Raw genomic sequence first — 17681 nt, forward strand, 5'->3', positions numbered from 1 at the left:
CTATCGCCACACAAGAAGAACTAATAGCACGTATTGAGCAGGCTGCGCCAACAGTTAGACAAAAACCGATTTCTCTATTGCGTGCCGTTACGGAACAGTGGTTACGTCGAGCAAATCGTGTTGAAGTTAATGGTGACAACTTTGAACAACTTATTTAAATTAGAGAGGACCGTATTGGACTTATTTTATAACGTTTTGGCAATGCATTTTTTTATTTTTCCGTTTTGTTTAATAAAGTTATTTGAAAAAAAAATTATTTTACCGAGTTCTATACACAGTTGAAAAAAAGTATCAACTTAAAAATCACCCTGTATAAGCAAGGAAAATAAAATTTCATCCAGAATTGACCGTAAACTGCCTGAAAAAGTCGAAAATTATCTTCAACTGCCTAGATGAAATAGGAACTTGAACGACCTGCAAGAAACCAGAAACACTCTTTAACTATTTTGGTTTCTTCCAGGACCGGAAAATAAAATTCCAACGAGCAACCATTTTTAATTATCTAGAATAGAGCGTAGATATGAATTTTAGTTACCTAGAAAAAAAAAACAGATCAAAAATGATCTTGAACTCCAGAAAAAAAAGGCTTTTATGACTTATAAGAAACATTGAAGAAGTACCAGGAAATATGGATTTAACTGTTTATAAACTCAAAAATTTCTTCCTTTTTATAGAGGCTAGATTTTAGGAGCCAATTGCTTAAACTTTTTCTTTATTTTTTCTGTAAGGAATTAAACGAATCAAAAAGAGAAAAAACTCAACAAATCCAGGCTGATGACATTAAAAATAGCATCTGGGTGCACCCAAGGGTATCCAAATAAAAATTATTTTATAGGTATAAATAATAAAACTAGATTTCTGCATAACAAATTAATATATTATAAAAAACTTGAACACATTGGGGTTAATTAAAACTTAATAGCGAAGGCACGTGAACACTAATTTCTAAAAGTTATAAATATGGCACTACATTTAATATAAAACAACGATAAATATATAATTTGCAAAAGAACTATAATTTTTTTTTAATTGCAAATATAAAGACTATAAATATATGGCACTAAAATTTAAAGCAAATTATCAGATCTGTAAATGATTCTTTATTAAAGCTTTTAAAGATCTTCCCGGACAATAATTTCCTCAGGAATCACCACACTATCTTCGGTATCACTGATATACCCTTCTTCCCCTGTATAATGGGTAGGGTATATCAGTAAAGGGTCGGCACTTAGGGCTACTAAATCCCGTTTTGGGTAGTAGCCCTTCCAGTTTTCTCTGGGATGCTTATCAAATAGTATTGGGAGGTATTCATCTACAGGAACCTAAAAGAAAGGATAAAGATTGATGGATTAAGCCTATAAGTAAAGTAAATTTAAATGTATAATTAAAGACCTAGTTAGTTAGTTTTTTTTTAAGGATTATTTAAATAATTTTCGAAATACGTAAATAGACTTTTCACGTAATTAAAAAGTATTTCCTGATAAATAATTTAATACATTTCGCACTAAATTTTCCAGTTTTATGAGAATTATATCATTTTAGATACTTCAATAATATTTATCTCTAAAGAAAGAACGTTTTCCGATGAATAATTTAATATATGAACCATTTTTATCGGTCTAATACTTTCTCAACTAGAGCCAGTTTTATTGACCATGACCCAGTGCTTGAGGGTTTTGGAATAAATTGAAAACTTTGAAAATTTATTTGTTGTTTGTTGACATTTTTCCATATTACTTCAAAGTTGTTAGAAAGAAACATTATGTGGTACAAAATATGACTATGGGTCAAAAATTGATTTAATTCGGTCGCTATTATAGGTTAAGTATTCTAATTTACACGAAGTCTAACAATCATTACTGCGAGTCTATGAATAAATACAGTGTAAATAAATATTTTTAATGGTGCGTATTAAATCACTTAAACATTTTTGTGAATCAAGTGTTTTAATTCATACCTAAACTAACGATAAAAACGCTACAGGATAAGATCGATAGATATGTGCTTAGCGATTTGTACGATTCACTAATTAAGTTTAACAACAACGAGAACGTCCTGTATATTACAAGGGATGTGGTTAAAAACTTCCAAACTGTTCCACATTTAAATTAGATAGTAAAAGAAGAAAAAAAATGAAAATCACAATTTGACGAGAATAAATAAAATGAAAGTATTTTTAGTGAAAGAGATAACTCAAAAAAAGTGAAAATGCTTATGCTAACATCTCAAAAATGTTTGGGTTTTTATATTTCGAAAATTATTTAGAGAGGATATTTTAATAAAAGCAAATTGACTTGATGAGCATTTTCCAGATGATTTAGACCAAAGTTTGAGAATTTATTCGAATTTATTCATTTTAAATGTTTTAGCCGAGAAATAAATTTGGAAACATAAATCGAAGGGAAACGTTAAGTGTATAAGTTTATAGTTTTACAAATATTGATGTTTCTCTAAGTATGTTTTCATCTAGTGCATTAAGAAAGTGAAGTGGAGGAAGATGGACAAAAACTACACAAGGTATTAAAAAAATATGAGGACCAACTATCCATCAACAATAAACTGAGGACAAATATTTTGATTTTACCGTTATAACCGAAGATTAATTGTATTAAGTAAAAATTAAATACAAAGTAAATATTTTAAAATACGATAATAAAAACTCACTAATTTAGTAAGGGGCTTAGCGTCTAGTAGTTTTTGTGCCCCAGACAAGCTCAAGGCATAACCCAAGGTCCAATAAGAATAACCAGCTTCGACCAGATATTTGGCTCCTTCTACCCAAGGTTCTTCTTGATCCCTAAGACGTTTTCTCCCAAAGTACCTGTAATATTAAATGTATTAGACTAATAAAGGCATTTATGGGAATTTTTGACATACACTAAGTCCCAATTTTGCACTTTAGACGCCTCGGACATCACTCTTTCAACTTTTTGCCTGAAAAACGGTTCGAATCTGACATCGTCCTCGAGGATCAAGGAAGTTTGGTAGTTGTTATCAATAATCTACAATTTAAGAATTAATTTTGTTGTATATAGAAGAAAGAAAATTATTTATAAAAACCCAAAGATGCAATATCTATATTGGTGCATCCTTAGATCATTGCTTATCAATAAACTTATCTAAACAATAGAGTGTAAAGTAATATAAAAGACAATTACACAATGCAAATCTTTAGTATTACAGTAGAAACATAATATAAATTGAACATTCTTAAAACAAAAATAGAAACAAATCCTGATGGCAATAATGTCATAAGAATATAGTAAGTTTACCGTAATAGAAACATTTTAACTATTCTTTTAAACTGCCCTAGTGAAAGGGTTCTCCATAGGTCGGACCAAAATAATGCGACTTTCGTTATGCTATTTTTTAATTGGGAGCTCGGTATTCAATATACAGGGCGTCAAAATGAGAAATATAAAATCGTTTTTTTTTAATAAGTCGAGTGTTTGATAAGACATTAAATTAAAATTTGGTGTGAGGGGTTTTTTTGAAACGAGAAATTAAAATCGGTTCACGGATTTGCTATACCTCGCAGAGGGCCCCACCTGCGGTATATTGCATGTGTTAAAAATGCCAAAACTTTTTTGTACCCCTGTATAATAAAGTTCTAGTAAAAAATATTAATTATCCAATCTTTTCTTGTAAAAAAAGTATTCTTTGTAAATGTCGGCCTGAAGATCCGTTTATTAGATATCTTAATTTTAAAATCTAGATACATTTTAACATGTTAACAAAATAAACGTAAATTATTTTTTCTAAATTAATGCTAAATTACTTATTATAATAAAAATCATAGAATAAATACCTTAAATTATTTGTCTACGTGACCTCCATTTGTTTGTGTATACATACGAGCTCTCTTTATTAATGAAAATCTAAGGCTTTGAAAAATATTTGGTTTTAACCTGAAATACTCTCCAGCTGCAATGATTCTTTCCCTTAAATTATCATGAAGTCTTCCATACATCCCCAGACTGAAAAATCCAAATATATAAGGTCGGGCGAACGGGGTGGCCACGGAACAGGAGCATCTCGACCCCTACCAATCCAGCGATTAGAAAATACTTGATGTAAATAGTTCCTAACATTTATAGCAAAATGAGCCATCGAGTTGAAACCAAAGATTTTGTCTTAAATTTAGAGGCAAATCATCAAGCAAATCGAGCAGTATTTCTTGTAGAAACAACAGAAATCAGTCAAATTACCTGGTAAAATGACAGGTCCTAAAAGAAAGTTATCCAGAACACCTGCCCACTTGATGATGTGTCTCAACTATGGCCCTAGGATTCTCTTCAGCCAATATGTGTGCGTTATGGATATTTGTCATACCGTTTCTCGTGAACGTGGCCTCAGCAGCAAACAGAATCGCCCTTATAAAATTCACATTTCTATTATTCATTTCACATAACCATGTACAAAAAGCAAGATTTGCGCCGGGATCGTCGGGTATTCAGGTGAAGATGAAATGGGTAAAGTTGTCCGGAAAATATTTTGTGTCTCGGTTTTCTCAATTCTCACCCGTTCAGCCAGTGCTATTGTTTGGTGATTCTTCGACAATTCTTAAAATTTCTTCCTCTTGCCCTAATTGCACTGCACGAGGTCCGCCGCAATTACCCTTCTGTCTTTCGATGAAACTTCCAGTCTCCCTTAAGCAGTTAATCAAATTTAAAAAATATTTTCTTTTGGGATGAAATCGATTTGGGAATGTCTGGGTATAGCGTCTAGCGGCTAAACTAGCATTGGAGTCACATTTTCCTAGTTAAGAATTGACAGGTATTTACCGTTTACAATAATATTTAAAACTTGCCAAACATCAAAAACATATCCGCCATTTCGGAAAAGGGTACATTTCTTGGTCTATGAGTCATTATGGTTTTATAAGTTGTAAGAAAACACACCAAATACCAATATGTAATTAAAAAACGTAGATTTATTTTAGGAGTAATTGAGAAGCTTGTAAAGAGCGTCAGAGGCGTTTAAATTTGTTACTTTGATAGTACGTAAAAAGTTACTGGATCCTGAGGTCAGCCAATTTGTTTAGAAAGAAGTACCTAGATTTTAAAATTAAGATATCTAGTAAACGGATTCTCAGGCCGACATTTACTAAGAATACTTTTTTTACAAGAAAATATTGGATAATTAGAATTTTTTACTAGAACTTTATTATACAGGGAAACAAAAAACTTTTGGTATTTTTAACACATGCAACATACCGCAGGTGGCGCCCTCTGCAAGGTATAGCAAATCCGCGAACGGATTTCAATTTCTCGTTCCAAAAAACCCCCTCATACCAAATTTTAATTTAATATCTTATGAAACACTCGACTTATTTTAAAAAAAAGATTCGATATTTCTTATTTTGATGCCCTGTATATTGAATACCGAGCGCCCACTTAAAAAATGCCATAACGAAAGTCGCATTATTTTGATCCACCCCATATGTGGCCGGCGGATTGGCCTCCTTTTTCCGGATACCTTGTATATAAAAAATATAAAGTTTGTCCTATATTTAAAAAAGGTGAGAAAAATGGCATTCAAAATTATGACCAGTCTCAAATATTTTTTTTTCAGACGGATTTTATTTATTTGGACTTTTCAAAAGCGTTTGACAGACTAGATCATGCTCTTCTACTGGTAAAAATGCTTATAAATCTTTTGAGATGTAATTTTTAAAATCAGTGTCGATATGTAGCTACAATTGGGCTTCAATCAAAAGAATACACAGCCACTGCGGGGGACCTCAAGACTCGGTTTTCGGTCCCCCACTGTTTAATATAAGGTGAAGTGGGGTAAATATCTAGTAAAGTTGCGAAAGTTTAGGTTTATTTATTAATAAAAAATAAAGCAGAATCAAACACAAATTTCTCGTTTTATTTAAAAAATCTTTCGGCTTTGCTTAATATATTACCGCAATTCTAACGCCTACTTTTTATTTTTAGAATAAACTATAATTTCTTTTTAAAACAAAGTCTATACTACACACTTCCTCTCTATTTTGGGGCAAGTGTGTAAAACTTACCTATATTGCGATTGTTTTAAAATACTAAGACTTGGCACAAAGTGACATGTAGGTGAATATTTTTTATTTATAAACACAAAATGAAAACAGAATATTATATGCAGAAAAATTTACATCAAACTTTATTAAACCTCGCCGACCGTTTAAAACGGGATTTGGGAGAGACCTTATAATGTCGCTTCTGCTAACTACAGCACATTCTTCGGGATCTTTCCATGTGAATGTTGAAGAAGCCAAGGGGTCTAAAGTTAACACTCTTTTGGTAAATTTTATTTCCAATTCTTCATCCTCTTTATTATGAGAGATTACTTGTCAGACAAAATATTTTTTTGATTTTTTCCCTAAAAGGCAGACTAGCACCCAGTCATCTTCTTGTATATCTGTAGAAGGCTTACTGATTTGCTCCATACATGCATCAACTGCTTCTGCGTTTCTCATCTCTTCCTCTATTATATCATCATCACTCTCTTGGAATATAATTTCTTTATCACTTATGTCCTCTTCTTCATTCATGGAATTTGGTTTAAATTTTTTGCGCCGATTTTTATTTGATTTTGATTTTTGTTTTAACACAAACAGTCGAATACTTTTCGATCAAGCGACGCATAACTTCTTCAGAAGTTATAACTTCGGCTCCAGAACACACTTCTCTTTTCTTTACTTTTTCGGGTGCGTTAGTCTGTTGAACTGTAGACAATAGCAATTCTTCAAAAGAGTATCGCTGTTCTGGTAGCCCTTGGTATCCACTTGGACCTGGTTTTGAATTAGAGCTTGACAAATGAGGATGATTTGTATCTTCTCTGTTAATATTTAGGGAATGTTGTCTCAAATTATTGGCAATAGCACTATTGTCCTTTTGACCTAGATTTGAGGGTCCTGGTTGCAATATATCCATCGACTCATCAGGAAATCTTCGTACCCCTTGATGTTGCTCCCATCTCTTGTAAAATAATGGATCGTACTTTTCCTTGTCAACAACACATGCATTAAATAGAAAAATACCTCCTTTCTTAAAACCATTAGATATAATTTCGTGGTTTATTTCTTTCCATATTTTACAAACTAATTTTGTCTACTTGAATTTGTCTTCCCTCATGCTTCTGCCAGTTGATCAACTCATACTCCCATCTAACTTTTAAAGACTTAAAAACACTGAGGTCAAGCGGTTGTAGAATATGGGATGAATGGGGTGGTAATTTAAGAATGATCACCCCATTCTCCCTGGCTGCTCTAATAATTCTTTCATCCACGTGGGACGCGTGACCGTCACATATCAACAAGACTGGTCTTTCTGGGCCAAAGCATTCTAACAAACTTTTTTTAAAATATTGTAGAAATATATCGGATTCCATCCATCCGTTTGCTGTTGTGGCATACGTTATTCCAGGGAATTCTTCATCACGTGGAGCAACCCATTCCTGCCACATATGTTTTGCCTTGAAAACTATTAACGGTGGCGCCTTAAACCCATCTTCACTAACAGCCATTAAGACCGTAATATTTTGCCTTCCACTGCCTGCAGTTGTTCTAGAAGATGGAGCTCCTCTTTTGCCTACTATTTTTGTCTTGCTTGGATCTAGACAAAAATTGGTTTCATCAAGATTCCATATTTGCCGTGGTTTGTCGTGCAAATTTAGGGAAACCAACTGTGTTTTTAAAATATCAAAGTAGCCATTAATTACGAATGGATCTAAGCATTTCCTACTAGCAAACTCCACTGATTGGGGTTTTTTAATGGATAAATTGTGGCGCTTCGAAAAACTTATAAACCAATCTTTACCTGGCCGGCCTGCTTTAAATGGCGTTTTAAGTTTATTTAGAATGACATACTTTTCAACAATATTAAATAAATCTCGTCGAGTTAGTTCCCATCCCCATTTTTCCATTGTTATTAAACATTGAGCAAGCTTTTCTTCTTGTTCGCTGGAAATCGCTGTACTTCTTCCCATCGTTAAGCTCTTTACACCTCGATAACCTCTTCGATGATAGCTCAGGGTCATTTGTGGAATGTTATATTTTTTGTGCGCGCCGTATTGAGTTATCAAACCTCTCTCAATTTCATTTAAAGCCCTTTTTAATGTATCTGTAGTGTATGAAGTTTTTCTACTTGAAGTTCGTTTATAGTTTCTAACCATGTTTGCCTGAAAATAAGGAAAAAATATAGGTAATTAATAATGAATTTTGCTAATCGTAGGAAAGGGGTAAGTGTGTAGTATGCTACACACTTGCCCGCCTTAATCACTACACAATTGCCCCAATACGTTTTTTTCATGGGGCAGCTGTTTAGTAAACAACATATTTAGGTTAGTAGTAAAAAAAACTAAAAATATGAATAGATATACAATAATACATACCTCTAATCTCTATCAAAACTGATACTTACAGAAAATGGTATTGTGATCGTCGGATGATAGTGGATTAATCTATAGCACTCAAATTATTTAACGTTGCAAAAAATGCCTTCCGAATTTAAAAAGCACGCTACGTTAAAATACATGACATCTATGACAATTTAATGTTTTAGATTAGTGGAGATATATGATTGAATACTTTTTTCATAGATGTCGCAGGTGTTTTGGCGAAAGTTATTATATTATAATTTGTGTACACACTTACCCCGCGTACACTGTTACCCCACCTGACCTTATTCATTAATGATATAGGGAGTTCGCAAAATGTTAATTATCTGTTATATGCGGATGACATAAAGTTCTATACAAAAATTGGATCTATTAACGATTGTTTGACTATTGGACCAAACCCAAATTTAATTAATAATTGGCGTAATGTAAATCTATTTATATTATAACTTCTATTTAAATATAAAAAAATGTGTTGTTGTGTCTTACACAAGGAAAAAACAACAAATTCTCTGACTATTACTTGAACCTAGAACTACTTACACTTTTAGATAAATTCAGGGATTTCGGGGTCCTTTTTAATAGTAAGTTGCCTTCTACACCACACTATAACTCGATTACATCTAATGCTTTAATAATGTTTGAATTTGAGACTTATTTTATACTGTTTCCAGTGAGTTAAATTTCGAGTTTCTATGACTTATTCCAGGCAGTTCATAGTTACTCTTTGTAATTTCTTCCAGGTGATGCGGAGATAATTTCAGATTACTTCAAGCTTTTTAGCAATCGAAGTTGAAGAACTTGTGTTTGTTTTTTTTTTTGAGTTAAACGCTTTTTGTAGTTTCTTTGAACAATGTAAAGATATTTCTGGTCTCTTTTAGGCGTTTTAATATCATTTCTGGAAGAAACTGTTTCAAAGAAACTATAAATCACCTTCAACTCTCTGGATGAATGTATATCCTCCAACTGCCTATGTCATACTCTATATGATTATTAATTCAAAATACTGATATAGGTTAATTTAATGTTAGAAACAAAAAATTAGTAGAATATTTTACTTACTAAATTTTATGGTTGTCTCACCTTTTTCCAAATCTGGTAGTGGCTAAGGAAGCAGCCAATTTCACCTAACTTCATGGGCCTAAAATTGTTTTTATAATAAGGAACATCAGAGGTTTAAACACAAGTTTACCTTTGATGGTATGGATCCTTAAAGTCGGGCATAAACTTAATATGTTGTAAAAAGCTTTCATTTAATACCCTACAAAATTAAGTTTGTAACAGTATTTACAGAAAAAAAAAATATATAAAACCCACTTTCCATCTACGGCATCTACAAATTCAACATCCAATCCTAATTCGTCAAAACACTTTGTCATCCTTTCCCGTCTATCTGGTCGTCTTTTTAGGTTTATAACAAAAATATTATCAAAGACCAAACTGTCTTTTTGAGGAATAGTTACATATTTCGTAAATTTTTCACTCAAATACAGAGAAAACCCTAAAAAATTAAACCTCTAGAGACATTTAACAAAAAATGAAAATTTTACCTCTATTTAATTCAAGCATTTTAATATTCAACAAGTGCTGATAGTCATATGAAAGATCATCATTTTCTTCTAAAGGTTGACTAATATAACCGAAAAAGTCCTCATTACATATATGCAAGGAAATATTACGTCTTAAAGCTGATAAAGCGAAAACTATTATGTCATCATTAGGTCCAATGTAATTAGGAATATTTGAGGGTCTACAAAATTAAATTTCAAACATAATAATTTAATTTTGAAAACCTCCTTCTTACAAATAAGTCAAGAAATCACTGTCTTGCATCCTCAAGTCGACCAATACACAACTATGAACCATCGGAACTGAATAGCAGCTAACATTTTCTCTGTTTAATATTGGTTTATAAGCTTCGGTTCTTTTATAGTAAAAATCCTCTGTCATTCCTGACCAGAAGTTTGAATAAAGACCTGCGGAATTTAGTAAAGGGGCTGCTACAAGTACATTTTTGCTTATTAAGTAGTTTAATACATTTGGGTTGGTCAAAATCACATCCGAATCAATTGACTAAAAGAATCATACAGTTTAAAATTAAAGTGAGTGTCTTAAAAAGCTACTTACAAAATAGTAGTCTGCCCATATGTTCCTGGCAAAGTTTAAAGAATTTTCCCTCATGTTCATCAGATGATTGAATCTTTGGTCTGTCCAATGAGCAACTCCATCCTCTTCTGAAGTACGTTTATTATTAAATTTTAAGAATTTTTAAGGAAACTTACCTGGATATTTCCTTTCGCCCTCTTCAAATTCAGTAAACACCGCATGATATTGATCTTTGATTGAGGTAATCCAAAATTTAAGGATTTCAATGCTGTTATCCGAGTTGTGGTCACTTCTTATCCTACAGATAGGACATGTTATTTAAATATATTGCAAATTTGTTAATGTAAGGGAAACTATCAGTTCAACTACTTTTTTGCTTCTAATATAATAGAGTAGTTGTTTAAAATATTGTATTAATTCAGGTAATGCTCAATAGAACAAGAAGTTCCACAGGTTGCTCTGCTTGGATATTATTTTTGTTATAAATTAATAGGTCACTAACAGTATTTGCGGAAGATACAATAATCTTGTAACTTAATGAGCAGTGTCCAAAGATTTAATAAAGGTTAAGTGTTATTTATTAAAATTCAAGTTTAACTGTATCAATCAAATAGTCATAATCAATTAAACCTTAGAAATTAATAACTGATGAATTAATAATAATGTTTCTTGGAGTGGTCATTGATGATAAGTTGAAAGTTCATGTAAAGTATTTCTACTTTATTTAAGACAGAAACTGCTTAGTATGCTATTACTGTGGTCTTGTATGAAGGTGAATCATGGGAAGAGGTTAAAAAAATTGCAAAGAGGGGATTTTATGATATTAAAAACTGGTTTGTTACAATCTCGCTAACAACAGGCTTTGACAAAACCAAATTTGTAGCTGATAGTTACAATAACAGGAATGTACCTAAATATAACTAAATTAAATGAAGTTTAACATCAGTTGATATTTTCATTGAAAGGGTTTATCAGATAAGGTATCTTCGCGTCGAAATTTAGAAATCTTTTAAATGGGATATTATATACATGAAAAGACTCATTAACAAGTTAAGATGTTTCCTTTACATATTTAGGTATCCGAAAAAAATTCTAGAAGTTCCTCAGGTTATGTTTATCTATTATGCTCTAGCTGGTTCGCATATTCAGTAGGGAATAAGTTGTTGAGAAGGTTCATACTACAAACATTAACAACAGTAGAAACAATTCAGAAACTGTTTTTAAAAACAATGGTAAGAACGCTGTTTATTTGAGTGAACAGATATAAAAGGACTGTCAGGTTTTTGACATACAACAATTATGTACATTTAGAATACTAACAATTCAATATCAACGACAAATTCTTTCTCGAATCAATTTCTCATCATTATGATACCCGATACAAAAAATAAGTTAAAACAAGAAGTTTAAAGGTTGCAACAACACATAGTCAAAGTCACAAATTCTTACCAAGTACTCTAGACTATACATTTAAAAAACATCTAAAGAAATAGATCTTCAAGCACACAAGAGTTGACATTTCTAATCTTATTGATCTGAATTAGACAAACATGGGATATTATATTGGTATGCTACTTATTGCCAAGTAAATAAATTTAATTTGGAATATTTCTTGTAATAAATATATCTGTTCATAAAAATATATAATGTGGGTGTTTGTTCTTGCATATACATATATTATATTATTATAATAAGTGTTTTAATTAAATGTCTCTTGACACAGAAATCCTTACTGTCAAAGGTTTAAAGTGGTTAGCAAAAAGATTTAGGATAAATAGGACCCTTATTTATTTTTTCGTTTTTTTTCTTATATCCTTTATTTAGTACCTACAATTCATCCTATTGATGCAGCACTCATTTATGTACGGACCTACTGTATCATAATTATTTTTTTTAATAATATCAGATCCTAGTTTTGAGCTGATGTCTGAAAAATATTTATTGAACGTGTCAGGTATCTTATCTAGGATGCACATTTCTATATTTTGGCCCTTAAGAATTTTTGTTAACTTATTGGAAGGCTTGTGTACCACAGTATTTGTATCTAGAATACCATAATTTTTTTGGATTCCTTTGATTTTAATTTATTACATTTATATAATACTGATTATTTAATTAATACTTTTATTGCGGTTTTCTAATTCACTGTATTATCTTAGAAATGAATATAAAACACACTAGTCCTAGAACCTCAGAATCTCTTTTTATTTCCATGTTTACTATTAGTTTTTTTTATGTAAATGAGTATTGTTAAATGGAAAAAAATATATTATTTTAAATTTAATTTGTAGAAAATATATTGTGATTGATGATACATATATTAATGATAATATATGATATGTATTATAATTTGACAAAGTTGATTCAAGGACACAATGAATCATAAGATTTGTATTTCTTCCTAATTTAAAATAAATATTAATTTCATTTAAATTAATACATTACAAAAAAGTTACAATAATTTTTAGAATCTATCAGAAGAGAAAAATTGGAAGAAGATTTCTGCAGTAGAATCGAATGCTGCTTTTTATGTACGGTTGACTAATGTTAAGCAGTCCAGAGACTTTAAATAACTCCTCGGTTAGAATTGATTGATTGATTGATCAGGATTGTGGCAAAAGATATGTTGATGTTCTTAATGTTCTTTGTGATGTATATTATTCACTTATAGAAGGTCATTTGAACTATGGCATCCCACTTTGAGACTGCTGCAGTCAATATCTTTTCATTCTGTTTTTGCACTACAAAAAAGGGCTATCAGGTCTGTATGTCACAAAAACCCAAGAGAAACATGTAGGCCCTTACTTAAAGACTTAAAAACATTAACATCATGCTGTCTGTTTACAGTAGAAACTTGCCGCTTGATATATAAATAATAAGTCAAAATATCCTTTATTATCTAAAGATTGTAAAGAATAAAAAACCCCACACATTCACAATTCCATAATAAATACTCTTCAACATCATAAAAAGCTACTTCAAACCTGCTTCTTGAAATTTGTTTTATTGGATAGCAATCTTAATGCAACAGGAAGGTGATTAAATAATTTCTTACTGACATAATTAATTGAATTGTATGTCAAGGCTAATGATGGAATTGGTAAATCAATTTTAAAAGAAGAACGAGTTTGGTTGTCGCTAGAATTGATAATAAAAGGAATATTTTCTGTGCATTAGGCAAACTGTCTCATAAAAATAAAAACTGACGGTGGTGTCTTTTCAGAAACAAAAAATGTTCTACAGAATTCTCTATCGCCAATATTACATAAATATCTTAATGCTAGCTTTTGCAAGACAAATGAAATAAATAAAATAAAATAATCTTTATTGTATGCAACAAATAAATTAGTTACATCTATTCTATATACATATAAAGGTAAAGAGTGCTGCTAGGCGTGTTTTAATAACCACCACAATAAATAATAAAAGGACATTTTTCAACATACAATTTTCTTAAACATAAAAATTTGAACAAAAATGATTCAGAGAACCAACCATACCAGTATCAAAGTTATACCCGTATTAAAATATCAGCAGTCTCCAAAATGTTTTTTAATTTAGACTTAAAAGATGCCATGCCTAAATCTTTAATTTCTGCAGGTATTGTAAATACAGGCAGAAGTATATATGAAAGAACTTTTCAGAAATTCAGTCTTATGCTGGGGGATTGCCAGTGTGCTTTTATAGTGAATTACTTTTATAGAAATTACATTATCTCCCCTTTGAATAAGGAATTCTAACAGATATTCTGGTTCATGAAAATTAAGTAATTTATGTACAGTGCAGCCTATACCCAAAAATCTTCTTTGGGCCATATTAAGACTATAGACCTGCTTTACATGCTCACTCACATGAACCCTCCGAGGCAAATTTCTAGTAAATCTTACACAGGAATTTGGAATTTTCTGGATTTTATATTTATTTTGTTCAGTTAAAAAAGGACCATATACAATATTTACTAAACTCTCTGTAAGGATTTTTTTGTACTAGCAGGCAAAATATCCCTAAATTCATATAATATGACTGTTGACAGATCTTATTTACATGCGCATTAAATGACATTCGATTATCCATACAAAGGCCCAGATTTTTTACTTGATCTACCCATTCCAATTCAACACCCTTAATATTTAATTTATTTGGTGCTCCATTATTCAAGGTACTTTCATTTCTTGACAACAGGATTGCCTGTGTTTTACCAGAATTTATAAAAAGTGAGTTTTTGTCAGCCCAATCAGAGATCCTCTGTAAGTTAGCATTAATTAAATTCAAAGCTTCAGGCAGGCAACCAACCAATGATGGCAGATAAATTTGCGAATCATCTGCATACTTGTGATACCTGCAGTAAATTATTTTATGAATTAAGGCAGCCACAAATATTATAAAGAGAAGTGGTCCCAACACCGACCCTTGCGGGACTCCCTGAGTTACATTTCTCCACCCAGAAGTTACCACACCCTCGTTATTAGTCAGCTTTACTGTCTGTTGCCTGTTTTGAAAGTAGCTTTTAAACCACCCATTTGCCTGAATATTGTAGTGCTTTAGTTTTGCCATTAAAAGTTCTATATTGAGAGTATCAAAGGCTTTTGTCATATCTATCAAAACAGAGGGACCACATTGTCCATTAGCCAGAGATAGAGCAATATCTGTTGTTATTTTTAGAAGAGCTGTCATACAGCTATAATTTGGTCTAAAGCCCAGACTGAAATTTTGGGATAATGTTTCTGCTTAATAAATAAGCCAGCAATTGAGCTTTTACAATTTTCTCAATTAGTTTAGATAAAGTTGGCAAAATACTAATTGGTCTTAGTTCATTAATATTGGTTGGATTGTTCACTTTAGGTACTGGAGTAACAAGGACTTTTTTCCAGATGTCAGGGACACACCTAGAAGATAAAGAATTATTAATAATGTTCACTAGAGGTTTTAGGCAAATAGGAATGCAAGCTTTTAACATTTTTATAGAGATCTCATCTACCCCAATAGCATTGCTTCTAATACTGTTTATGGTTTTATAAACTTCATTTTCAGAGACTAGTTTAAAATGAAACGGCTCCCCATCGATTGAGGAATTAAGAAATGTATCCAAATTATCTGGATCAATCTGTAATTGAGGCACACTAGAAGGAATTTCTGCAGGTGCATTGTTATTGACTTTCCAATTAGAGATTTTTTCCAGAAGTCCTTAGTTTTATGTGGTTCTTGACACTTGTTAATTTCATGAGAATAATATGCCTTTTTTTCTGCCTTTACTGCCACATTTACACAATTCTTAAGATTGATGTAATACTTTCGACTATCATCAGTCTTTAGATAAAGATATTTTTTAAAAGCTTTATGTTGTAACTCTATCATCTTTTTTAAATTATGTGTTAACCATAATGGTTTAGACCCTCTTTGTTTTAGTGGTTTTAAGGGACAATATATTTTCATTGAATATTTGAATTTTTATATTTATGTCATTAGAATAGTATATGTTATGCCAATCTACCTGTTGTAAACTTGCCCTAAACTCCTCAGAATACAGACTGGAATAATCCTCTAGAGTAATTTCCCTAGAAGCTGATCCCATAATACAAATGAAAGTCAATTAATGCAAAAAAAACCACTTTTTGCTATTTTTTTTTAATAATTATATTTTCTTCCTATGCCTTGTATAAACTTAAAAGGCTCTAATGCCAGTATGTTTTAATTAATTTTTAACATTAAGAACAAATATGAATGACAAGAAAACATGAATAATAGCTGCTATTTAAATAGAATAAGATACAACTCTGTTTTACAGGGGTCTTAATAAACTTAATAAAATATCTGATAATATAAAAAATGATAGGACTGTCAATGGGTTTAAAAAGCTTCTAAAAGATCATATACTTAGTTCCTAATTACTTTAGGGCAAAAATTCTATGTAACTATGCGTGAAGGAGTGTGTATGTATTCATGTGTAGGTGTGTATAGAAGAGTTAGAAATATAAAAATGTTTAAAAAAAACAAACTAATCACTTTACTACCTTGCTTCACTAATGCCATAAAACTTTTTAATGCAATACCTGAAACCACAAAACAACTACATTTAAATAGATTTAAGCAAGTAATGAAAAACCTGATTTTGGAGATCTGTCCATACTCATTGGATGAATTCTACAATAGTCTTTAACCTAGTCTATCAAAATTTATCGAATATTATACTTTCATACCTGTATAACAAATGTTTCATACATACTTAGTGAGCATTTCTGATGCGAACCAAAATTGTATTTTGTTTTATATTGTGAAAAAAATGTAAGTTTTTTTGTTTGCTATGTTATGTAGGTAGAACTCTGATACATTAATGTCTCCCTTTATGCACTGTAGTATTGGCGTTTGACAGTCTATACTTTTTGACGATGCTAAGCTGTTGGATGTATATGAGCAAATAAAGAGGTATTATTATTATTATTATTACCTATTTTTTAGCTAACTGAGCATTAGATTAAGACAGCATTAACTGTATATATAAATTGTATGATAAACGTATAGTGTATATTTCTATGTTTCTTTTTTAATTAAACATAATTTTGTGTACTGTGAACTCTTTAAGTGACATTTTATTAAGTATGTGTGTATAGATTTTTAACTTTGTATTTTTATTTTTACCTTACTAAGCTTTGTCTATGAGTACTATGTAATTATGATAATAAAGCATGTTATTTTAATTTTATCAGTACGTACCACAAAGAAATTCGATCTTTAGGGTAATCGAGCCTTTCTAAATTGGACAAAAAATAAGGCAGGATGTGGCCCTTGTTCCTCACTAAAACCGACACCAGAATCGTCGGTTTTTTTAATTCCACGTTCATCGCAGACCCTATAAGAGTCACACATAACAGGGATAATATTTCGTACGCTATTACTTTCATAATTAAACTTTTTTTAACTGTTTAGATTGGAAAAAATGAACATTTTGGGTTTTTGCCCTTTTTTGCTTTGTGAGGTTATGAAAAAAAAACACGTAAACAAACAAAATCTGACACTGACATTTAGGTGAGAGATAACCGTTTACAGGGTTGCCAGAACTGTATATGCTTAGAGCATTGAATGTGCTAGAATAGCAGTCCTTTAAAAAAATTAGAAAACTATCATATAATTTTTTTTGCGTTTTTTCGCCTTGTGCTTGTCCCATTTAGCCAATTGTTCCAATATAGGAACACATT

General features: G+C 31.2%; 1 protein-coding gene across 2 annotated transcripts; it reads right to left on the reverse strand.

The window, feature by feature from the left end:
- Nucleotides 1-855: 855 nt before the first annotated feature.
- On the reverse strand, nt 856-17481 carry LOC126739926 (glycosyltransferase 25 family member). Of its 2 annotated transcripts, none has more exons than XM_050445755.1 (11): nt 17200-17481; nt 10665-10786; nt 10510-10613; nt 10187-10455; nt 9933-10132; nt 9700-9883; nt 9575-9643; nt 9466-9523; nt 2878-3002; nt 2665-2821; nt 856-1322 (listed from the first exon to the last, which is right to left on the reverse strand). In XM_050445755.1, the coding sequence occupies exons 1-11, from the start codon at nt 17385-17387 to the stop codon at nt 1113-1115; spliced, it is 1686 nt and encodes a 561-aa protein (XP_050301712.1). In that variant the 5' UTR covers nt 17388-17481; the 3' UTR covers nt 856-1112. The 2 variants fall into 2 exon arrangements, with proteins under 2 accessions (XP_050301712.1, XP_050301711.1); XM_050445754.1 differs by having other exon boundaries at nt 10510-10616.
- Between the last annotated feature and the right edge of the window lie 200 nt (nt 17482-17681).

Source organism: Anthonomus grandis, chromosome 8, assembly GCF_022605725.1.
Source record: "Anthonomus grandis grandis chromosome 8, icAntGran1.3, whole genome shotgun sequence".
Classification (NCBI taxonomy): Eukaryota; Metazoa; Arthropoda; class Insecta; order Coleoptera; family Curculionidae; genus Anthonomus; species Anthonomus grandis.